At 27.4% G+C, this 27,151-nt stretch overlaps 1 protein-coding gene across 3 annotated transcripts; it reads right to left on the reverse strand.

Annotated features, from left to right (window-relative positions):
* Positions 1–434: 434 nt before the first annotated feature.
* LOC111026235 (pyruvate carboxylase, mitochondrial) lies at positions 435–24,957 on the reverse strand. Of its 3 annotated transcripts, none has more exons than XM_022304268.1 (19): positions 24,743–24,957; positions 11,153–11,319; positions 10,887–11,071; positions 10,463–10,774; positions 10,183–10,407; positions 9,948–10,111; positions 9,709–9,871; positions 9,450–9,632; positions 9,126–9,360; positions 4,426–4,473; positions 3,992–4,139; positions 3,689–3,922; positions 3,381–3,621; positions 2,830–3,079; positions 2,516–2,760; positions 2,219–2,398; positions 1,085–1,330; positions 850–993; positions 435–781 (listed from the first exon to the last, which is right to left on the reverse strand). In XM_022304268.1, the coding sequence occupies exons 2-19, from the start codon at positions 11,286–11,288 to the stop codon at positions 530–532; spliced, it is 3,591 nt and encodes a 1,196-aa protein (XP_022159960.1). In that variant the 5' UTR covers positions 11,289–11,319; positions 24,743–24,957; the 3' UTR covers positions 435–529. The 3 variants fall into 3 exon arrangements, with proteins under 3 accessions (XP_022159960.1, XP_022159963.1, XP_022159962.1); XM_022304270.1 differs by lacking the exon at positions 24,743–24,957 and adding an exon at positions 24,423–24,548 and having other exon boundaries at positions 530–781; XM_022304271.1 differs by lacking the exon at positions 4,426–4,473.
* Between the last annotated feature and the right edge of the window lie 2,194 nt (positions 24,958–27,151).

The following is a 27,151-nucleotide window of genomic DNA, read 5'->3' on the forward strand; positions in this document are numbered from 1 at the left end:
ATATATAAATAAATTTATTTAGTATTTATAATTGTTATTTTAATTCAAAATTTAGTCATAAATGTTTTTTTAATTTACAATAATAAAATAATGTTATCAATATTTCAAAAAGTTCAAATATTTTAAATGTTTTCTTCATGGTGACTGACCTAAGCTGTTAATAAGTTGAATTTATGTATGAAAATATTTTGATCGTAAAAAAATAAGATTTTAAAAATTATAACACTTAAAAATAGTTTTTGTTTTTTATAAATAATTCATAAAATAATAACTAAAAATAAATATTAACAACAACATTCTGACAATTATAAAATCACAAACATAAAAATCATGAAACAAATGTCTACATCAGTATACATACATTTTTTTGTTCAAATGGATTATCACCACCAATTTGTTTGAATATATATTTTTAACAAGTGCTGACTAGTTAGATTAATCTTAAAACAAAATTTGTTTTTTTTTTTTTTTTGGCAGAGATAAAAAACAAAGGTACACAATCCTAATAAGTTCATTTTTTTAAACAAAGTTATGGTTCAATGGATAGCAATAAATCATCTCCTTCCAATTTCATTCCAACGCTTATATCAATTTGTTTAACTGTTCCAGCTATAGGCGATTGCACCACCATTTCCATTTTCATTGCAGATAGAACAACTAATGGAGCGCCTTTTTCAACCTTGTCCCCTACTTTCACACGAACATCCATTACTGATCCAGGCATTGGAGCCCCAACCTGTCCCTTATCGGATTTGGAAGCTTTTGGATGTATATGCATCTCCTACAAAAAAAATCACCCGTGTTATTATAGTAACTTTTTTTAACAATTAATTTTACAAAATTAAATACTTTAGAAGCTTCATTGTCTCGTATGAACACAGACCGCAATTGACCATTCATTTCAAAGAATACTTCAATCTCACCGTTGGCAGTTAACTCTTCAGAAATCGCAAGTGTTTTAAAGGCTAATGTTTTACCTTTTTCAATTGTCACCTTAAACAATTGTTACTCATTAGATTAAACTTATCAAATGAATGTATTATCATACATTAAATTAGTTGAGTAATTATTTAAAAATGCTAACTTCAAAGTTTTCTCCAACTTTAGGCCCAGTCAAAAATATTCTAGTATCAAGTTTATCTACTGGTCCATATTTTTCCTTGAATGTCAGGAACTCATCTGTGACCGTAGGATAAAGGGCAGAACTCATAACATCATAATCACTAACTTTTTGATATTTTTCTTGTAAATCAGATTTAACTTTGTTAAAATCTAAAGGAGGTAAAGTGCATCCAGGCCGACCTACAATCCGTGGCATGTCTTTTAAAACCTGTAATAATATAATACGTTTTAAAGATTTTAAACTATACAAATTTTGTATTTAGTGAAATAAAAGTAAAAGATATGATTTAGGTTTAAAAAGCATAAAAACTAAAAGTAAAGTGTTACTTATTGCACACGAAAAAGCCCTAAAACATAATGATATTGCAATATAGTTACAAAAAATCAAACAGGAATTGAGTAGGAAAAACTAACCAAGAAAGTGTTGATGAGAACCTATTAGTGAAAAGAGGAAGTAACTTTTTCTTAGTATAGAAAGTTTAAGACAAATTAAATTTATAGGGATGTAGGTAATGATCATTCATCAAGTACCTAATATGGGGCTTGCAAGGAGAAATCTTAGATTCATAGTAATTCTACAATATTTTATTACTGTTATATATTCTACATAGAAGAAGAATTAAAGATTTTACAGTAATATTATACATTAAGAGTTAGTGAGAATAAATAATAAATATTATCAAAAGAACCCATCAGAACAATTGCCTTTGCTAAACATTCAGTAATGAATGATAAGAACTGTTTTAATTTTTAATTCCTTTAACAAGAGCGGTTCAATAAATATGGATGTAGTCATTTTTTGATCAAGTAGTGCAGGTATTAGATATACAATTACAATAATTGAAAATTTAAAAATAAAACTATATGGTGAAATATTTGTTTGACAGCTGAAATATAATATGTACTATAAATATTCATTAAGAACTAATAAGTAATATAATATTGTAAATAATGATATGTATGTATTTTATAAAAAAAATAAATTATTTTTTACTTGAGAAAGCTATTTAACACTTAAACATTTTATGGGCGGCCTTTTAAACTTCTGCAGTAATATTATAATAGAATTACATATAATTATTAATTTATAATTTACTTTTGATCTCAATGGTTCAGGGAATCCTTGGTATGGTTCACCAATACCACCTTGTAGGAATTCAATGACTGATTTAGGGAAACTCAGTTCTTCAGCCTTCTCTAATACATCTTCAGCAGTTAATTTGTTTTGTACCATGAATTGAGCAAAATCTCCAACAACTTTGGAAGATGGTGTTACCTAAACATTTATTATTTAGAAAAATTAAAATTAAATATTTTTTTATTATATTATATTTTTAATTTTTAAGATAATAATATGTGCACTATTTATAAAATAGTGTAACTCATATTTCACCTTAATAATATCACCAAGTAAAATATTGGCTTCTCTGTAAGCTTTTTTCACATCTTCAAAGAAGTCACCTAATCCTAGAGAGTAAGCCTGAAATTGGAGATTGGTATATTGACCTCCAGGAATTTCATTTAAATAGACATCAGCATTTCCTGATTTCATTGTTGTAGTACATTCAAATGGTGCATACAGAGTTCTCGCTTGCTCCCAGTAAGCACTATATTCAGATACCTCTTTTAACTTTAAACCTTAATCAAAAAATATTTTTAAGTAAAAATTTATCAAATTAAGATTTAATATTTTATAGTTATTATTACCAGTATCTAATTCAGTATCCTGCAATGAAGCGATAATAGCACCCATGCTAGGTTGTGAAGTCATACCAGACATTGAGTCAACGGCAACATCTACTACATCAGCACCAGCTTGTGCTGCAGCTAACATAGAAGCAACACCAGCACCACTGGTGTCATGAGTATGGACATGGATAGGTAAATTGGGATATTTAGCACGAATAGCACCAATGAGCATAGTAGCAGCTCGAGGTTTCAAAAGTCCTGCCATATCCTGATCATTACAATATAAAAATAAAATATATAAAAACAATTTAATCAATAAGGGTAGAAGATTAGTGTTATGAGTTTATGACTTTTATGATACAGAACTCAACCACATGAGCTTTATGAAATTTGAAAAAAAAAGTTTGAATTTGAACTTAATGAAGTGGAATTAATATTTTGGTAAGTGTAAATACTGTTTTATTACTATTCTATTTTAAAATTTGTTATTATTCAATTATTAAAAGTTTTTAAAAATGTGGGTTTATGAAAACTTAGATTTAACTCATCCCTAATACAAATTTACATACCTTGATGCACAATACATGAGTACCAGCTTTAACTAGCTCATCAGCAAAATTTACATAATAGTCTAAAGTGTATTTTGTTTTACAAGGATCAGATACATCTCCAGAATATGCAATAGCTGCTTCAACAACACCTCCTGCTTTAGCAGCTGCTTCCATACCAAGAATGATATTTGGTAAGTAATTAAGAGAGTCAAATACACGGAACACGTCCATACCAGCTTGAACAGCTAGATCACAGAATCTAGAAACAAAAAAATGTTTTAATTAAATCAAGTACTTGCTATAAGCAATAAAAAAAAAGTTCATACTTAAAGACAACATTATCGGGGTAGTTTGTGTAACCAACAGCATTTGCCCCACGCAATAACATCTGAAACGGTATATTAGGTATAGCTGATCTCATGTCTGCTAATCTTTCCCATGGACATTCATGTAAGAATCGAAGTGCAACATCAAATGTAGCTCCACCCCAGTTTTCCAATGAATATAAACCTGGGAAACTTTGTGACACCCATGGAGCAATACGTAGAATATCATGGGATCTAAAATATACATTTAATTTACATATTAAATTTAAAATATTTATGAGATAAAAATAAAATCTGCTTTACCTGACTCTAGTGGCCAAAAGAGATTGATGTGCATCTCTCATTGTTGTGTCCATTAACAAAAGTCCCTTATGGTCTCGAACTGCCTTTGCAAAAGCTTCTGGTCCATCTTTAGTGAGAATTTGTTTAAATCCTTTAGGTGGATTCAAGCCTAAAATATAATTTTAAGTATTATAACACTAATTTGTGTACCACATTTCTACAATGTTAACATTTATATTAATTATGGTAAAAACATCTGATAAATACTTGTCATAAAAATATAAACTGAAACCAAATGTAAAATGTATTATGTAGGTACCTAATACCTATTAACTGTTAGTACTTGTTAATCACGAGTTAATGTTAAATATGCTAAATATTATGAATAGGTATACAATAATGTTAAATTATTAGTAAAGAGTTAAAGTAGTTTATTATATAAAAACATCAATTACCTGAGTTATTTTCTGGATCATTTTTGCCTAATATACGTGCAACGTAATCTAGACAAGCATAATATGCAAAATGATATGAAAACAATGAGTAAAACAGGTGCATACAATTATAACACAAATACACTTGTTAATAAAATTGTTCACACAAAATATGGTTAATTTATTACTATAAGTTATAGCCTATAGGTAACTAATAAGTGAATATTTTTATAAGGAGATAAATTATATAAGTACTTGTACAGGAATAAACTGTTATTATGTATACAATAAATAAATGTATTCGGCCCCCTTGAGTATAGAAAAATTAACATTCTGCCTTAAAGGCAACCGGTACCAATTTAATTTTATACATAAAAATACACTACACGGGAATAATGATCTTGTTATGTAGAATCAACCAAATTTAATATTTTTTTTTAACTAATAGAGGGTTTTATTCTTCAGGCAGCATTAAACTCCATTTTTCTCTATTTTATTCTCAGACTTCTATGTCTTCAAAAATAATACAATTTTAAGCTTTTTTATATAAATTATATAAATTAAATATAAAATTGGAGTTCAATACATGTAGGAAGTCTTTTTCTTTCAGCTTAAAAAACAGTTATTAAAGTCGAACAATTCTAGAAAGTGTGGGAATTTTATTATTCATGTGAAGTCATTTTTTTCAATATATTACAACGTATGTCCGTATCTATCCCTCCTAAATAGGTATCGAAAGGTAAATTAGTGGAAAAGTATTATAATTAAAGTAATTTAAGGTAGTTAATCAAGGTATTTTTTCAACTAAAATATAAAATATAATTTTTAAATTTTAGAATTGCAAAAAATTTGAAAAACCAGCACTAGGCCCCCTAAACAGTTGAAACATTTATACAATTTATAATTAGTTCAGAGTTCAGACATTTATATTTCATTTAAGTTAGGTCTTTGGTTTAAAATTTCTAAAATTAATTTTATATTACCTATAAAATCAATGTATTCACTAGAACAAATACAACATTGAGAATGAGGAGAAAATAAATAACAAAATAAACAATGTTTTGTTGGATTATCAGCTGAATGAAACATTTTTTGGTGGTGTTTAGAAGGTAATATTTTAAATTCTTAAAAGACATCTAAAAATATTTCCATATGTTACGACAATAACAATTATTTTTAAAGAAAAAATATGTACATTCACAAAAAGCTCCTAAATTAATCAATTAGGCACCTACTTAAAATATTTTTTTAAGTATCTATTTATTAGCATTATCTAGGTAGCAGTTTGTAATAGAGTTTGTGTGTATCGTTTTGGATTACAGCTGAGTGACAACGGCTGACAGTTCACAGACAACAGACCTAACCTTAAGTGTGGATATAGTATAATTTAATATAGGGAATTATAGGATTTTTTTTAGTGGTAAGAAACACCTGAATTAAAAGGCATATAATATACACATCAAACATAGATATGGTCTTTATAAAATACAGTCTTGAATATTTAATTTATGCTGGATCGTTCATAAGACGACTGTAATAAAATAATTATTATAATATAATTCGTAATGAAATAAATAGGATGATAATAATCATAAATAGGCATTAGAGCATAATACCATCTAAAAAAAAAATAGAAAAATAGAAAGGATGAACATTAAATATTAATAATTATAAATGAAGGCACCTGGTATTAAAGTAACTTTGTCCTTAAAAATACACTATATATAACTCGAATAACGATAATGTTCTGTAGAATCGATCAAATTCAATTAATTTTTTTTTTAGTTAATAGATGAAAATATGATCCAGCCTGCATTGAACTTCGTTTTTCAATATTTTAATTTCAAACTTTACAAATAAGTTTAAAAAAAAAAAATTTACCCTTTTTTACAAATTATTTTATATCATAAAAAAAAAAAAAAAATGAAGTTCAATGTAGGCTGTAGAGTATTTTTCTTCAGATAAAAAAATATTTATTAAGATCCAACAACTCTACAAGATCTGAGAGTTTTTCCTGTTAAGTAATTTTTGTGAATATAATACAAAGTACTAGTCTCCCACCCTTAAATAGGTATCGGATAGTAGATTGGTGGAAACATATTGAAATTGAGGTGATAAGTAGAAAATATAATTTTCAAATTTTCAAATTTTATAGAATCGTGAACAATTTGGAAATTTGGCATCTGAGAAAAATAATGACACCTGCCAAAGCACTATAATATTATTATCCAAAGCAGAGCTCGTATTTGTCACTTATCAGAAGGTTGTTATGTTACAAATACCTAGTTAGAATTTTGTTCTTACAAAGAACATTTTTTGATTTTTGACTAAGTATAAGGAAAAATTCAAAAAATAGTATAACAGCTAATAATAACCTTAGTCAATTTAAGAATTTTTCTATTTTCAAGAAATCTTACTATTAGTAACAAAACATTATTGCTGTTGTATTTTAAATTAATGATATCACCGTGAAGATTAGAGATCTAAATTTTAAAAAAAATATACAAACTCACAAACTGTATATAAAGCTAGGCTAATAACTAAAATGTATTAAAAATTAAGTTATAAGTTACTCTTTTTGATAATAAACAACTTAGGTAGGTATTTATTTTTATAAATAATTCAAGCATGACTTAGTCATTTTATGAAAATTAAAAAGAAAGTCTTTTACAAATTGTCTGTATAAATAACAGCATTTATTTTTCAAGAAAAATTACGCATTTTTGTGTGAATGGAAAATAACCACGCAAAAAAATAGCCACATTTTGCAAAATTAAAAAAATAGTTACTTAGGCGTTATGTATGTGTTAAATTTGAATTCAAGGAGAATGAAAAATAGTTAATTAGGTACCTATTATAACACTGCATAGGTATTTCTATTGTATCATATTACTGAGTATTTGTATTAACTTTTGAGTCAATACTACCTTACCGTAGAACAGGGAGTGGGTTCATGCCTTCATGGTATAAATAGGCAATAGTTTAAAATTAATTCAAATATTTTTATGTTATTGCTTATATTAAAATACAATTTTTCAGTCCCCACAAGGCCATAAATGATGTTTTTAAATTACATGAAAATAAGCTGGTATTGAAAAAACCCTTTTGAAATATATTGGGAATTTTTTTGTTGTTGTTAAATTTGTATTCAATCATAAATCATATCATATAGGTACTTACTGGCTACGATAAAAATAATTCAGAGCGGAGACGGTCTGTTATACCGATCAGATATTATATAATGACTACAGACTTGTAATATGGATTTAAAAAATTGAATATTTGTTATTTATTTATATATTATTGTTGAAATTGTAAAACAAATTTGACTAAAAAATTAACAATTTATTTGCTTTTAAATCATACATCGACTGACATTGAAATTTAGTGAATATATGTGTTAAAAACACATAATTTTTATTCAAGTGTTATTTTTTTCACATTCACAGGGTTATTTTTCGGGAATTATTTATTAGACAATTCATATTATAGGTAATGTATTATCATAGAAATGTACTTTCTCATAATACTATAGGAATTAAGCAGTATGGCATACAACCCCGAGAACCACCCGGGCAGAAGATATCGATGACAATTGTACAAAAATATATTTGTGGCTTATTGGTGGTGGCGGTGGTGTATGGTCGTACACTCAATCTGCGGAAACGCTCAAAGTGTGGCTTTCAGATGGGTGACTACTCAGGTTTTTAGCAACATATACACAAGCACGTGTTACCCCCCTACCAACATAAAAAACCTACTAAACCTGTACAAAAAAATACTCTACTGTACCACCCCACACCCAATAGCCCATGTTGCCACGGGTTCCCTCTCTAATAAAAAAAATATACATTTTTTCCTGTAGTGGTAGAAAAAATATACATTTTTTTTTCTGCAGTGGTCGATCGGAATAAAACTATAGGCTAAAGATTGGATTTTTGGATAATAGGTACCTACCTATAACCTATTGGCTATTTATATCCCCCCCCCTGAAATGATGATTGGAGATATCTACTATTAGTACTGTTGTTACTCGATGGTTGATAAATGATAATAATAAGATCACTTAAATGATGGACCAAATTTCAGATATCTAAGGATTACTAGTACTAGTTACAACTAACACTCCCAGTTTTAAGTTTTTGAAAAAAAAATTAAATACTTCCTTAATACACAAAAAAGTCAGAGGCGACCAGTGTTCGTTATAAATTTATTATTCTATATTAAGGTCCAAGACTAAAGTAAAAACGATTATTTGCCATTCGTAGCTTAAAAATATGTTTCTGCCATTATGAAAATTTAATATAAGTAACTAACTTTTAACTTAGTTATTTATTTATTATTATTATAATTATTATATATTTTTACTTAACTTTTAACTAATAATTCTCTGAACATTTGTATAACCTAACTTTATCAATCAAATATATATTTTTAAATTAATTTGAACTTATTTTTATTATTTTTATATAACTTAACTTAAATTAGACAGTTTCAAAAATTAGTAAAACTTGAAACTTAAATTTAAATTTTTTAAAACTTGCCCAGGTTTGTCTATAAGACACATTATATACATGCAATGCCATAATTATAGTTTACATTATATTAATTAAATCATAAATCATAATGATAGTGATGTAGGTACTAGGTAGTACAATACTGATAGCTAATCAATTAATTATGTTTGAACAAATAAAATATATAAATATATATGTATGTACCTGCAGGGAATTCAGGTACATTAGGGCGTACATTTGCTGGCTTTAAACTGGTTGCTAATGGAGTCTGAGGGCCATTTACTAAAACCTCTCCCAAATAGTTCAGTAATTTTTGAGCTCTATTTTGAGATGGCTCAAGTGTGAACAGTTGAGGGTTTTCATCAATAAAATATGTATCAACTGATCCATTTACAAATTTTTCATTGGTTAACACATTTAACAAGAATGGTATATTGGTCTAAATTATAAATAAAACACATTTAACTTTATTAGTTTGTAGTTTATAATTTAGTGTAAGAAGAAACAATTATGAAATGTTCATATTACTTTTACTCCACGAACTCTAAATTCGCGTAAGGCACGGTTCATTTTAGCACAACATGCTTGTAAATCAGCAGCATGCGCAATAACTTTAACGAGTAATGAATCATAGTATGGACTGATTATTGCTCCAGAAAATGCAGAGGCACCGTCCAATCTGATACCCATGCCTTCACCACTCCTGAATACCTTAATTAACATTATAAGTGTTACTAATGCTATTTTAAAAAAATATATAGCATTTTATTAAAAAGTTAGCTTTTACTTCAATACGGCCAGTGTCCGGTTGGAAATTTTTAGCAGGATCTTCAGTAGTAACACGACATTGGATAGCAAAACCTTGTGGCTTAATTGAGTCTTGTGTCAATCCAAGTTCAGGCAGTGTAACGCCTTCCGCGATCCGTATTTGAGATTGCACTAAATCAATACTGTAATGACAAAGAATAAAATATTACCAGATTAAAGTTTGAAAATATAAAGACATTTAGTTTAATTTTATTTTACCCAGTGATCTCTTCAGTAACAGTATGTTCCACTTGAAGTCTAGCATTAACTTCAATAAAATAGAAATTGCCTTTGCCGTCTGTTAAAAATTCTACGGTACCGGCGTTTGAATAACCTACATGTTTAGCTAATTTGACTGCACGTTCAGTCATTAAATCTCTAACCTATTAAATTAAATATGATTAGGTACATAACAAATATATTTATTTATTTATATTAAGTTAAATAGTTTTACTTTTGGGTCCAAATGAGGAGCTGGTGCCAACTCAACAACTTTTTGATGACGACGTTGTACTGAACAGTCTCTTTCATATAAATGAACAATATTTCCAGCCTGATCACCCAAAAGCTGAACTTCAATATGTCTTGGTCTTTCAACAAATTTCTCGATGAACATCGCACCATCACCAAAAGCTGCTTTTGCTTCTGAACTAGCACGTTCAAAACTTTCTTTTACTTCCTAAAAATATGGGCTGTATTAACTGAATCAAATACATATTTATCTAATAACTTACTTCCATTTTCCTAACAACCCTCATACCTCGGCCACCACCTCCAAAAGCGGCTTTAAATATAACTGGTAAATCATGTTTCAGACAAAATTCAATAGCTTCATCAGATGTCCTAATTGGACCAGGAGTACCAGCCACTATTGGGACACCAGCGTCAATAGCTGCTTGTCTGGCAGCAACTTTATCACCCATTTGTTGAACAACATAAGGTGTTGGTCCAATAAACCGGATTCCAGCATCAATGACTGCTTGAGCAAAGTCAGATCGCTCAGATAGAAAACCATAACCAGGATGAATAGCATCGACATCGTTTTCCTGTTATATATATTATTTTAATAAACAGTCAAGATTGTATCTTATAATTTTGAAACTCGTATAAACATTGTTTCCACAATAATTTGTCTTAAAAATGTGTTTGTTAAATTACTTTTGCAATTCTAATAATTTCAGGTATGTCAAGGTATGCTTCTACTGGAGCTTTTCCTTTTCCAACTAGATACGATTCATCGGCTTTTAGTCTATGCATATGCATTTTATCTTGTTCTGAATATATAGCAACAGACTTGATACCCAATTCATTACATGCTCTGAATACACGGATAGCAATTTCACCTATATGTTTATAAGACAACCAAGCCAATATTTATGTATTACACATTATAAACTAATAATAATATTCATTTGAGCACTCACCTCGGTTAGCTACAAGAACACTTCTGATTGGTTTGTATTCAACTTTAGATGAATACCTCGCTCGTGATATAGATAGGGCGATGAATTGGTTTCGAACGTGGTTCCGGACGGAACCACTTACATTTGAAATTATCATTATGACTGTACAATTGGAACTTTGCTATAATCTATAACAAAGAATATAAAGTATAAACATATAAATAATATCAAGTTAATTAAATGTATTTTATAAAAACATTAATTTTGTAGCATGGGTAATTTTTTACATTTAGTCCTCAAATTGAGAAGAACTTAGAGATTAAAGTAAATTTTAACAATTTAAAAACTGTATCAAGTGTATAATTTTTTAAATTGAAGAGACTTAGTCCCCCAAAACTCTGACAAGTCCCGCCAAATTAAGTCCTCGTTAAATAAGAGCTAATAGTGAAAATTAATTTTTTACAAATATTTAGAAACAAAACCAAACGTAAAAAATTATTTGAAATGTCATTTTTTTGGTACCTACAATATTTTTGATAGAAAAATAGATGATATAAGCATAGACTATTGTCATAGAACAATATTGTTGTTTTTAAAAACCATTAGATTTTTAAAGACCATTAGGTTAAATTTTCAATCTTGTCTACTCCAAAAAAATAATAACTTGGTCAATAACAGATATATGGTGTATCTTAATTTTTTCAAATATATACAGTTCTCGATGACAGGTATACACATCAGTTCAGCAACGTGCAAACGTGTAGCCGCTCTTTAGTACCATAATATAGTTCAAAACTTAATTGAGGATGAATAAGAGACATATATCTCTTTAAAGTCCAAATATTTATATTATAAATTCATTTGCATAACGGAACTGCGTTATTATTTACTAATAAAAAAATTAACTAAGATATGTATAGTATTTTTTTTTTTGTATTTCAATAACTATAGTTGGTAAAACTTATTTTAAGAAAGACCAAAACATATACATTATACACCTATATATGTTACAACGATAATTCTCATATACGACACAAGGACAAATGTCATTGAAAAACTAATTTAAAAAACATTTGTGCGCATACAATTTAAATTAGCTTATGAGTTTATACAATAAACACTTAACTGTATAGAATACAGAATCAAAAATGAGAAATGTTCATGTTTAAATTATTTAAATATACTGATTTATTAAAATTAATTGGTTATTGGTAGGGTCTAGATTTTAGTGCGTCAATAAGTGGCAACATACAAATGTGCATTAATAAATACAAATGGTACTGTCTCCCCCCCCCCCCCCACGAAAAAACAAACATTATCACATAAAAATAATAATAATTTATACCTATATGACTGTACATATACTATAATACATTAATACTATAATACCATTTAATACCGAATACCCCAACTTCATAGATAGTAAATATTAAATCCATTATAAAATCAATGATAATATAATGTAAACGAATATTTTAAGCTTTAAGCTCAAATTTCGGGAAATTCAAAAAATATAGCTGACGGTAGAATGCTATATTTTAGTTATTAAAAAGTTACTGATCATCGGAGTGCCCTCAATTTCTAATCTACTTTACTACTAGAGAATAATTGTCAAAGCTTCATGGTATGTAACCTACCAATACGTCACACTACATTATGACCTAAATTTCAACACATATTGATACAACATAACTATTTTATATAGGTAGACGATTTTAATCAAAGATCGAATATCATAAATAATAAATATCAATACTGATCATGCAACCGGATTGATAATTATTTTACTTGACAACCCTAAAGTTTGGGGTGAGATTGGTCGATAGCTTTCGTGTCATTTAAACCAACCATCCTTAATCTTGGTACTATTTTCCAACGTGAAATTTGGAACTTTGTGTCAAGTCTCAGAATCTCAACCAGTTACGCAAATCCCTGGTAACAAGGGGAGGGGGGAGGGACACATGCTCAAAATCACCCCAACAAATTATTTGCTATAGTAGGTTGTGTGTATAATGTATATGGTAAATCCTAGTAAGTTTACGCTGGTAAAAGTTATATACTTACACAACTATATTGCACGATTAACTCATACAACAGTGAATAGATATGATTGGAATAATTGTAAATGAATACTGATGGTGGATGGATGCCGGGTGGTAAATGTCTAGGTTTGCCTATCGTAAAAAAAATTATTTACGCCAATGATTCTAACTTTGTACTCGTGAAATAATAACATATAGGTACTTGTACTTCTACATAATTAATTGTTCTTTGTACATAGTACAATATGTCAATATACATATTACACACCTAATAGAATATAATATATGCATAAAAAAATTATAATCATGCACTAGAAAATTGTTTTGCAGTCAATAAAATAGAGGTTGTTAGAAGTTTTAAAAATGTTGATCATAAAACCAATTAAGATTTTCAACGTTATTGGACATAGTAATTACTAATTAGCGATAACTAATTTTAAAACCTTGTATTAAAATTACAATTCTTCTCGTCTATAAAAATCAATTAAATGAAATATCCAAAAATAACGAAATTTTCTGTTTTTAAAACTAATAAAAAAAACCGTGAAGTCTTTTTTGCAGGTGCCAAGGGTCATCGTCATTGAGAAGTCACTGTAATATATGTGTTAATTCGGAATTCAATGCATACGCAAACGATTCTGTCAGTCCATATCTTTAAGGGTATTTTATTATATTATTATACTTATATTACTATTAGTAATTTATTTACCTATCAGCAGCTAGAGTAAAACTGGTAGGTTAAACTAACTTTTGCTAAAACAAATTACATATATTTTTAGTTAAAAATATTACTAGTCATTAAAAGTAGGTACAGTGAAACGGTATGAATAGTTTCATGGTATAAAATATAAATAGCTTAAAAAAAATCGAAAAACCTATTTTGAATCAATTTTGTTAGATAGTTAAAATAAACTATAGTAAATACTAAATAATAATAACGAGTAGTCCCTAGGATAATTCTTTTTTATTCATTGAATTATTTATTTCAATTAGGTACAATTAAAGAACTAAAATCCTTTCATTTAAATACTTAATTTCATTAAAAATGTGTACTAAAATGTTTATTAAATACAATTGTGCATATTGCGTATTTTAGAAATTTTTATGTTGCCTAATAAATACTTACAAGAAACCTTGTATTGATTTTAGTTATTAAAATTGAATATTTTATACATTTTTAAGTATAAAACAATATCATGAGCATATTTTTGTGGCTTTGTCGAATTGTATCATTCCTTTGGGAATCTTATAAGTTATAAGTAATAAGTAATAACATATAATATCAGTCTATAGGGATTTCGTTTCCACTCATGAATATTTAAAGTTCAATGTCTTTATAATTGTTTGTATATCCCGCAATCTGTATCCTATTGTTCGTTATAACCTACTTATGAATTCCAAATTTAGTTTTATGCGTAAATAATATATTATTATTTGGAGTAGTGTCAATGTCTACTATCCATCTTCTTCAATCACGTCTACTACTTCTTTATTTATTTATTATTAATATACTGAGCAAGACTCCATTTACAATATGCGTAAAAATATGACAATCATATAAAGCATAATAAGCATATATGTTATAGTATTACTATTTACTTATACTGTTTCTTTTCTCAATGAAAAATAAATTATTATGTATGATGTAAAATTATAAATATAGTCTAAAGATAGTAAATTTGGATTCAAATAGATTGATATCAAAATGGTCAGAAACTCTGTGCATAACCAAGATCGTACATCCAAAACCGGTCGTCTGTGATTAGTGATTAGAATAAAATAAAAAACCAAGTACAAAAAAAATTAATTTTTAGGATTGATCTTATAACAACCGAAAGACCACCGCAATCCTATTTAGCGTCAATCTTATGCTAACACACAACTATAGCAATCATACATTTTATAAAAATATCGGATAAATCATAAAGTGTCAAGGGTCACCCAATCGAAAGATACTAGTATACTACCTACCTAGTACCTACCATCGCCAAATGTGCCCTCTACGGCAAAGACCGTTCACTGTTCAGCCAATTTTAAGGAATGCCCGGTCTTTAATTCAATTTCCAATAAGCGCTTGTAAATCATTACAAATGTCATAAAAATACCCCTAACTCTAAGTCAAAAATGTCCTAGTTCCTCCCCTGTAATACTTATCATCATGCCGATCCATCAGATGCTTCTGTTACTTCTATGCTAAATCTCAAAGGTAACTCAACATTTTAAAAATGAATTAGCAATTAGCATTATTAAAATATATAATATTTAATCAATTTTCACTACTGTATTTAATACTTAAATTATTCTATAGTTAATTATAACCACCTTACGTAATATTAAAATTAGCTTATCTATCTATTTTTGTATTCTATAAAAAAATAATGTGCAGTAATTGTTATGCTATAGTAAATCATAATTACCGAGACGTTATTAACTGTCGAAATAAGAGGAATTTCAGCTGACATTTCAATAAAAAAAGGATTAATCTTAAAATTTAAATATTTTACTCGTAAAATAATTATTTTTATTTAATTTAGTAATAACTTCTAATTTCTTGAAACCCAATAAGCAACTTGTACTATATAAAAATGTAATATATATTTTATTATAAACTGTATATTTTTATTCATGCAAAAAGTATAATGAAATTCGATTGCTTGTAAAAAGTTTTTTTGATTTGAGAACGAAGCCATAACAATTAACAAATATATCATAAATTGCCCGCAATAATATACTTGTTAATGACATTTGAAAGTTCAATTAATAACATTTTCAAACAAGTTTTAAAATGTAATTCAATATTCATTTCTTTATTTTTTAAAAAAAAAGTTGCTAGTCAATTAAGAATTTAAATTTAAAACAAATTTATAAACCTAAACAAACCAATAACAAAAATAGGTGAGCAAATGGGTACCGCTCTGCTATGCACATTAGGTGTCGAGTGGGTCACTGCAATAGTGTGTTAAATTGTAATTATGATATTTCTTTTAAAGTAAATTATATTAATATTAGTATTATGGTAGGTAGGTTGATTTAGTTTTTGGTTTGACATTGCATTTATTATATTAAATAATATTTAATTATTATAGTATATTATAATTCTATCCTATTATAATATTATAAATGTTATTAACATTTGAGTCAATACTATCCTTACCGTTGAACAGTGTGAATAGGTTCATAAACCTATGGTATGAATAGGTAATAGCATAAAAAAATCTAATAATTTTGAAAATGTCATAGTAAAATTTATAATATACATAAAAGTTTTTTTTTTAATTGACCTATGGCTTTGAAATCTACGGTCGTTACCCTTCAAATTTAGTAAGTTCATAACTGTGCAGGAGGGTACGGTCGATTATAACACGTGCATAAATGGCGAGAATTTGTCACTTAAGTCCGGATGGTCACCCATCAGGGAACTAGTGACACCGGCTGATGCTTGCCCTCAGAACACGTTTTGTGACTGAGGCCACCCACCGTGACAAACCAGGCCACATAAAAGTTGTACACATAATAGCACTATAACAGTTTAATAATGTAATAATGTTATTGAAGAACAACGACACAACTAACATTTGTATCATTGTTTAGATATCTATAATTTCGTCAAAATTTGAACTTAAAATGTCTATAAACAAATCTGTAATAATATATGTTTTGGATTTTTTTAATATTAGCAGCTTATGAGAACCTATCTTTTAATTTTCAATCCATACCTATACAAATTGAATGTTTCATACATTTTTATTGTCGTGATTTGTATGAATCAAAATTTGAAATTTAAATGCGTATAAATATTTTTGTTTTGATAAAGGTAGGAAAACTTAGGTATGAGGAAATCACATATTAAATTTTCAAATCTTCGATTTAAAAATTTTATGAACTTCTAACTCAAAATAATTTGCAAATTTTCGTAATTTCAATGAATTTTGTCCAACTAATGACCCTCATAAAAAAAATATTAATTATTTACGTCAATTTTTTTGTAATTACCCCAATAACAATTCATTAAGAAGCTTGTATTCAATTTTTAGGCTTAAAAATAAAATAGAGGGAAAAATTATTTACACCAATTAAGGACAGTAGTAAAAACATATTTGACGTGTACAAATAATAATATTAATATTCAAAATATTTTACATAGATATAATATTATGAATATTATAAAATATAAATATACATAATTGAATTACAGTCCACAACGCGCACAATTTGAGAATGAACTGGTTGGTGTGATTGTACTAGATATAATATCAAAATATACGAAAATATAATATTATAAAAAAAAACAGTTAGGTATGTACGTTTTACGTCACCGACAACAATGTGACATTAATTATTTTTATTTTTTATACCTGCAGAAAATGGTCAAAATAAGAATTCGAAAATACCACCGAAAAGTACCTTTATATTCTATTGAATAATGTCATATAAAAATATCGAAAATAAAACGAATTTTTTATGAAATTAAGTTTAAGTTTTAAATTAACAGTAAGGAAAAATCGGGGATTCATACGAGACAGACTTGAAAAAACGGGACAACATACGTTTCGTATAACTTTCATCAGAGCAACGGGATACAAAGTTGAAATCCAGGGGAATCCAGTATAATACGGGATGTATGGTCACCCTCAGGCCCGATAAATTACCGAGTTCAACTTGGTAGGCCGCGAAGAATTTAGGCAGGCACATATTTGGCTAAAAATATTTGAACACCCCGAATCCTGAACAATGAAATATGAATAGTAATAAATAATAAATATTATGCCTTGTTGAAAAGTGGGCCGTTAAATTTTTAGGGCCGGTTAAAATCCTATAACTAGGTGGGCTGATAACTTGCCTATTCATATAAAACTTATAAAGCTATAACCTAGCCTTAGACTTTTAAGTTAAATAGTTCATAGTTTAATAACATTTCCATTGTTTGAATAATTGCGCACACAAAATAATATAATACAAATTTCAAATATCTAAGTATAAGAGTATATCATATAAAAAAATAAAATCATTATTAAATAATAATAAATAATAATAGTAAGTACCAACTCAGTAGTTATTAGCAAATAAGTTCATGACATCGAAACGGCAATCACAATATTTTATAATTGAACTTGCACTGGGCCCGAAAGTCAGTATAGAACCAATTACTTGTAGATATAATTCACTTAAAAAATATATTATACAATATTAAATTAAATACAAAATAACATTAATATTCCATGGGATATACGTAAATTAGAACTTTGATATAAGTCAAATGAGTTTTATACGACAGTATCCAACGCAACTAAATTCAATAAAAACTATCGGTATCTATGCATTTGATATTTTTTACATGATTTCTATTATTATAATCAAAAGTGTGTTAGTCACGCATCATGAACACTTAAACGGTTGCACGGATTTTTCTGTGGTTTTTTAGGATAAAATGATTTCCCTAAAACCCAAAGCAGGTGGGTGTTTAAAGGGGAAATTTTGGAAATCACGGAGGTTTACTTTTGGTTACCATGCTGTATATGAGTGGGTATAATTTTCGTCAATATATTGATAATTATTCACAACATTTATACAGTTTAATTTAATTAATCATTTTTATATTCTATATGTACGTATACATGTAGGTTACGATATAACATGATAGGTATAAATTGGATATACCTGTAGATTGTAAATTGATTGATTTAATGGATATTAGTAAAACTATATCACTAAAAATATATTATATTACATCATTATATATATAAAAAATAATTTAATTATAGGTATTTTAATAATAATTAAATAATAGTTTCAATTTGATATTTTTACCGAAATTCATTGGTAAAGAATTTAAGTACCCACCTATATTATTATAATGATGAAAAATATGATACCTAGTTTACGAGTATATCATATTATTTAATAGGTATAACTATGTTGATTTAAAAAAAAATTGTATGCCTGTTCAATTATTATACATGAATAGTTCGTGACCTTAGGTTTGTACCTACTCAAAAATATGTTCAAGGTCATATTATAAAACATCATTGAGTCAAACCACACAATCACTTAATAAATTTCACTTGGTAAATAAATATGTACAAATAATAACTTTATACTTGAAATAAAACATAAAAATAAATAGGAAAAAATGGAAATACTATGCTCACTTTAGAGATTATTATCATGTTTATTTTCATTTACGTATGAATTTGTACATCCAGCCATCCAGGTGGGTGATATACATTTTCATTATATAGGTACATGTCTGTAGAAGTAAAATCGAGGATCCAAAATGTAAACATTATTGTTAAAAAAAAATATATTTATTTATATTAGTTATATTTATAGTAAAAAAATCGTAATTATTGAAAGAAAAATGTTGAAACATTCTGAAAATTTGCTATACATTTATATTTTATAAGTTGTAGTTTTTATTGTTCTATCTTGACAAATGACAACTATCAATTACAGTAAATAAAGCTGTTCAGGTGAAGTGACAAAGAATAAACTTTCATAATTTACCTATAGTCTTACATACGTATTATTTTATGACATTTGACACCTAGGTAAATGTAAATAAAACTATTGGTACCGATATAAGTTAAGTGCGCATCTAATAGTTATAAACTTATAAATTATAGTAATTCATTTTATTAGTTATCTCAAAACTTAAAATATATGAAAAATCGTATAAATGTATTGCTATATACATTGTTCTCGTCTAATTACATAATTTAGACGATCAATATCGAACAATTAATTGATATTGCATTGCCCACCTTAACAATATAATATGCATTAATTGTTAGTAAAATATGTTTTTAGATTTTTGACAGTTAACTTTTTTCTCTTTAAGTAGGTACTGAATAATATATATTTAAAATTGCATTATATGATATAACATATTGTATCATTATTGTATACCAACTTATTGCACCTATACGAGTGATCATCAGATACCTGTGTTCGAAAAATGGATCAGATCTCCACCATTTTTGTAACACAGAATTCTCTTATCAGCACGTACCTTAATCATACCAATAAAGTATTTAAGAATGTACAATAATGTATAATGTACGCATATACTATAGATTGTAATATAATATATAGGATATATTAAAATAGAAATATAGATATATACAATAGGACCAATAGGTACCTACTACATTATAAATACATTAATATCGTTTATTTTCAAATAAGTATAAGAAAACTTATTTAAATATAGGATAACTAAAATCTCAAAGTAGCCCTTGTTATCAGTAATTATGTATTTTTTAACTTTGTATTTATTAATATAAATAGGTCAAATGTTGATTAGATAAGTTAAGACATAAACCAATAAGAATTTTAATATAATTATTGTACTTATAATCAAATAATGGGCACTGACCATTAGGCATTCCAGTAAATTGTTCAGACTGAATCATGTACCTATATTACCTAGGTATAATAACATAGTATAATGATAATAATAATAATAACTTACATTGAGAATAAACTGAATAAGCTATTTATAATATTTGATCTTTAAAAATAACTATAGTACCTATTTACATTTATTGATTATTTGTAGTACCTATCTGAGACCCTAAATTTGTACGTAAGATTATCCAAGCATATGTGCCTATATGAATTTCTTAAATTTTAATTTTAATTTATAATGCATAGGGGTTTGAATAGATCAATACTTTTTGAATTTACTATTCTAATCAAAAATGGAAAGCGGTTATGAGTTATCCTGATGAAACTCCTCTCGCTAGTTGTGAATTACGCGGACGATAAATACTGATGTAGTGTTTTGGTATGACGTCGGGACACATTAAGTCACAATCGGTAAACATCAATACAGCATTCTGCTATTGCGCAGAAGTTTATCAGTGTAAAATTTAATACCTGCATAACGACAAACAACCGCAAGACGTATTATAAATATTTATAATAAAATCCATCACACTCTTCTTTGAAGCCTATATAATACCTATTGCCTAGGTAGAATTAAACCGACCAAAAAATGTTTTTTGTAAAAAATACTTCAGCCAAAAAAAAATCTATTTTATCTTAGCTTCAGTAGTAGGTGGTAGGAAAGGAAGAAAATCGAAGATCATATTGGATCCTTAAAAATAGAAATTACAATTCATCAAGAATCGAACAACACGACGTAGGATATAAAATCGAGATGCACAAATAAACTTTTTCATTGCAAAATATAAATACACGAAAAGAAAAAGTAATAAAGTAAATAAATATTCCATTTATATCAAAAATTGTCCGAGAATCTTGACAAATTGAACGTTGGGAAATCTATGGTCACTGGCGCAATCGTGGATTAGTATTACTTTTCATGGAGAACTTTTGCAAAGAATTCTTTAACTTAATACAATAAGAATATTACTGTGAAGATTTATCTATCGGTAACACGTTACATATAATCTATTTTAATTTTAATTCTCGATAAATTATACCCAGTTTATCAAATCTTAATTATAATAATTAGGTACCTATTATTCTATTATATTATATGCGTTGCTTCGCAGCCTTGTAGTTGAGTAAACATCACCCATTTATATCACTACAATAGTAGGTATGGTATACATGCGCTCTTATGTGGTGTTTTAGATTTTTCTCTTCTCCTCGTATTTTTAATTCAATTTAATTATTTAACTATAGTACTGGGTTCAATGTACCTATTTTATAGTATCGTATATATTACCTACCGTTATTCTTGCATTATTTTTTAGTTTAAATACAAGAAAATGAAAATAATACACAAAAACAATATTAATATAACGAGAGTAAATTACCATTTAGTTCTTACAAAGTTGTGCATAGTTGATTAGTAGAATATAATTAATGTTTACAGTACATCCAGGTGATAACACTGTATCTATTGGTGTATTAGAAGTGTTAAAAGCAAAAATTCCCACAGTTACAAATTGAAAAATAAATAATAGTGTAATATTATACATATTTTAAATTTAAATTGCATTGTATTAGGTATTGTAAATTTATAAAATATTGGTTATTCATAGTACCTGTATTTTCTGATATCAAAGTTAATATTCATAATTCATTTAAACTAATAACCAAATGTGTAATATTATGTATCCATGACTCTACATGTATCTATATTCTATACTGTTAATAATGATCATATCAACATCGGGCGAATGCAATGTTATATATGTATTATTATATTATAACAATAATACCACCTAGTTGCGCATCTACCTAACTACTTTTTACTTAATAACTGATACCTAATGTATAGGTAGTTAATTATATTTACCTACTAATTCTTATACACCTAAACAATAATAGTCAATATTAATTTAATACATAAATCGTACAATGTATTAGATAGGTACATTATGTTAGAGTAAACCAATTTTTAATAGAAATGAAATAACTAAAATGGTGAATGATTTAGATTTTAGGCATTTGGTATTTTCAAGATTCTTGAACAATGATCAGAAATCGATTAAGTGGTTATTTAGTATATATTGTGTTATAATCATTACACTTTGAAGCAACCTCTTGGTATTATTAGTGTAATACTGTAAAGCCGTATAGGGAAAATAATTTACTTACCAAATTACGAGTATACTTAATTTTAATTATTTTTAAGAGCAAAACATAATATTATCAATAGGTAGTTACATATTAGTTATTACTAAGTTGTAATATTGACAGATTTTTTCAATTTATATTTTTTAAAAAAATTCAAAGATTTTTATTTTACTTGAGTTATAAAAATAGATTTATTTAAAGTATATATTTTTGTACTAGCAAGCAACTCATGGTGATTAGAATTATATCCATCAATGCTTAAGATTTAGTCATATTTAAAAGATGGATGGTAGGCAATAACCAATTATAGGTATTTTTAGGGCTAGGGGTGGTGAACATAATATATATAGGTATTAATATAAGATACTAAAACAGATTTAAGGCAATTAAAGTTTCGGGACCACACGAAGCACCAAGAAAGTTCATTAAAGAATTAATAGTCAAATTCTAAATGAAGAAAGCAAAATTATACACGGCTTTTAAATTGTATGCACCTATATGTATATAAGTATAATTAAGTTATAATAAGGTCTCTGTTATTTATATTACCTATAGAATCTATGATTATTGATTGAAGCAAATAATTAATGATAATAATTTTAATTTGTTATCTATATATTTATATAATTTATTAATAACCGTAGTAATAATCATAGTATATTTTCAAGGGCATTTCTAGAAAAGGGCAAGCAAGAACAGTTTTCGTTCTCGTTAACATTATACTGTTAATATGACCTTCCATAATTTTATATATTCATTAATGTTAAAACAAATGCGTATAAACATAACCGTAATATGTACATTTATACATTTTAAACAATTTTAATCAAAGAAAACTACTTAATTATAATGTATTGTCCTTTCATCGGAAAATGTATAAAGAGAGCCTTGAAAAGCTGTTTTTAATTAGTATCGACATACCTAAATGAAAAATAATGGAACTAAATAATTTTTAAAAATGTCTAGGTCTAATAATATAGTAACGAAACGAATAAAATAGAAATGCACTCAAAAATGTTCCCTGCTTTTTACTTTATTCAATTAGTTTTTATATTTAAGTACTACTTCAATGAATTAAATTTTAACTTTTGGACAATAATAAAATATTTATTATAATATCTATAATTTAATTAATGAATAGGTAACCTATTTATATTTATCATAAAATATTTTTAATTAAAAGAGGTACAATTATATTTTATTTAAATTTTTAATTTTACGATATGTCAAGCAATATATTTATATATAATTAATATTATATAATAAATAGTTTAAATTTGGTATATTAAATTTTTGCAGCAATGGCACCGTCCTAAATGCTTTCCATTATTGTACATGACAATAGTATACATTATACTAAGAAGTTTGATAATATAAATAAATCTAATAATCTCTATACCCTAGCTATACCTACATATTATATTGAAATAATTTAAGATTTTATGTACAATAAAGTATTATGGTAATATGTTTATATTAGGTCAAAACCCTTTCATCAACGGAAAATAAATATTTAATAATACGCGTAAAAGCTTTTACGTATCGCAGCAAGAAACAAATATGAAATATAATTTTTATTAGGTACTATATAGGTAATATTTTAATTTATTTCAATTAAAATATGTTAATGAACTTTAAAAGTATTAAAAATTAACTTATACGATAATTCAAAAAATAAATAAAAACAAAATGCACACCTGACACCTGTTGACCGTTCGAAGGATAACGTGCCGGATAACAAACTAATAAGAAAAATTAAATTACCGGGCTTGTTGGTCGTCTGTGACCTATATAACCTCAAAACTCGTTCACCTTGCACAACCTTGCAGCTGTGCGAATGTGCCCGATACTGATCCTGCGCAGTGCACGCTCGTGATAATAGCACGTCAATAATACGATTACAGAAATATTATTATTTATTTATTTAATGCGACTCGTATGATATTTCCAACGAAAGTTAATGGTATTTTTTAGTATTTTTATCATATTTATTGAAGCTAAATGTGTAGGTACTTACATTATATATATCGATAGAGTTCTTCCTATTATGTGTGAACCAGTACGAAAGACGTCCGTCCACTAATCGAAACCAATGCCTAGTGAACCTTCTACAAAATGTATATGTGTGTACTAATATAAAACGATAACGTTCGTTTAATAATTTTAATATTCTATTCCACTACATGTTTACAATATAGCCGCTGATAACCGTGTAAGATGTTAAATACTATATAGTACATTACGACAATGACATCACAATCCCCCTCCGTGCATTAAACAATATAAACAGGACCCAAGGTGTTAGCTGTACAATTAAGTACTAACTATTGTAGTCGGCAGACTTTTGAACTGTGCTGCTATCTAACAGATAATATTTTCCCGAAAAACTTTTTGAACTTTCATCTACCCAGGTAGTTGGAAGCCGGTTCCGCCCGGAGCATGATCATCAATAATTAATCATAATTATAATTATTAGTATTCCACAATATACAGTATGTCCCAAAAGTCCCGTAAATAACTATGTTCTTAGTCAAAAGATTATTATTGTGTTTCTTCATTAGAAATATAATTTTTTTTTTAAATTCGTAGGTACTTTTTTAATCGAATTTTATTATTGATTTCTGTTGAAAATTCTAGCTCATTTAAATAGTAATTACCTTTTTTTATATTGATTTACCAGGAAAATACTATAGGATGATGTGAAACTTTTGTGACATACAACTGCAGTGGCGTAATTAAGGGGGAAGATTTGGGTGTTTTGACTTTTTTTTTAAACTGGCAAACCAAATTTCAGCATAGGCGTAACTGGAGTGAGGGGGCTAAGCCCCCTAACTTTTATTTTATTCCCCCCGTCGTAATTCCTATTTTCCCACCAACGGTAGCTACATTAATACATTTTAATTTAAAATATCGTTTTATTTTTTTTATTTAAACTATAATATCATTCGTATATGATGAGTTTATATAGCTGTCTATAAAGTAAACCCAAAAAAAGTCTTCACCTAAGAGAATACTCATGATTTTATTTTTTTAACACAAATGTATAAACTAAAACGGTGATAACGACTAACGAGTAACGATGACCGGACGACGATCGCTGCTCCAGTCGGTTGCTTATATAGGGGTCTTTTGCAGTTTTGCTGAAGACTGAATTGGATTCTATATTATCTTATCATATTATCATTTATCATCGTCCTTTGGTCTTCCTAAGTATAATGGTTGTGTCTGATAGTTAGTGTTCTTGTTAACATATTTATTACATATACCTAGTACATTATTATAATAATAAATTAGTCAAATTTTGTTTTCTTATGTTTTCAGGCTTTAATAAATATAAAATAAATGAAACTGAATAAAAATCAGAAATGTTTATTAGATAATCAATTGTTTAACATTTCATTTATTTATCTTTTACAGTTTAAAGAGGCTATAAAGAGTATTGATCAAAAATCGATCTTTCCAAATTTTTTTTGGTTAACTTTGTATTTCACAACAATGATGTAATTAGAATTTGTCAGTCGGACTTAGTTCCAAAGTGATAACTCATAACTATTTGAAAATGCAAGAGCATTTATACATGAGGTACCTCGTACCTATAAATCACAATGGTCACTGAGATGTACTTATGACAGTAGAGACATTTGTCACCCCTCCCTTTCGGACTGTTTTTCTTCATAGTTTTCACTGTTTAGTGTTTTAGGTCAATGGTCATAATACGGCTATAGGCTTTTAATTCGATTATTATATCGATTCGTCAGTGTCTTATAAATTAATTACCTTGATTGAAGTGGATGACTGCGTGTGCACTTTAAAATTATTTATTAGAAATGATCGCTGATTCGATTGTACCTAAGCTGACGGCTACTCGCGGTATTGATTGCAGTATGTATTGGCGGTATTGACTGCAGTAGGTATTGGTTATATTGAGTATTGACTAATGATTCAACGATTTTTCTATTTCTACCAATGTTATTGGAGAATATTTTCTATTCGATGTGTTCGAAGAAAAAGTTTCATATCCAATACATACATAGTAATACCACAATGGAATCAAATTTATAAATTATACTAAGAATACGAATTCAAATCGTTTTATTATGACAAATATTTACAACTTTACTGTCTTTACTAATAATACAACCTGTTTAAAAAAATATTTGTGGAGTACTAGATAACGTGGTAAATGGTAATTAAATTTTTTTTGATAGGAGGATTTGGGAATTAATTATGAGGTTATTTAATTCACAAAAATATACATCTAGGTATCTAAAAAACCATAATACCTATTAAGAATGGGTAGGTATATAAGCAGTGGATTCATTAAAGTGTCAATCCAATATTTTGAGAAGTTTCTACTTTTTTGAATGACTAAGTATATTTTTTATTTCACATTTCGAAGCAAGATATTTTTCTGTATATTTCGATA

Source organism: Myzus persicae, unplaced genomic scaffold, assembly GCF_001856785.1.
Source record: "Myzus persicae strain clone G006 unplaced genomic scaffold, MPER_G0061.0, whole genome shotgun sequence".
Classification (NCBI taxonomy): Eukaryota; Metazoa; Arthropoda; class Insecta; order Hemiptera; family Aphididae; genus Myzus; species Myzus persicae.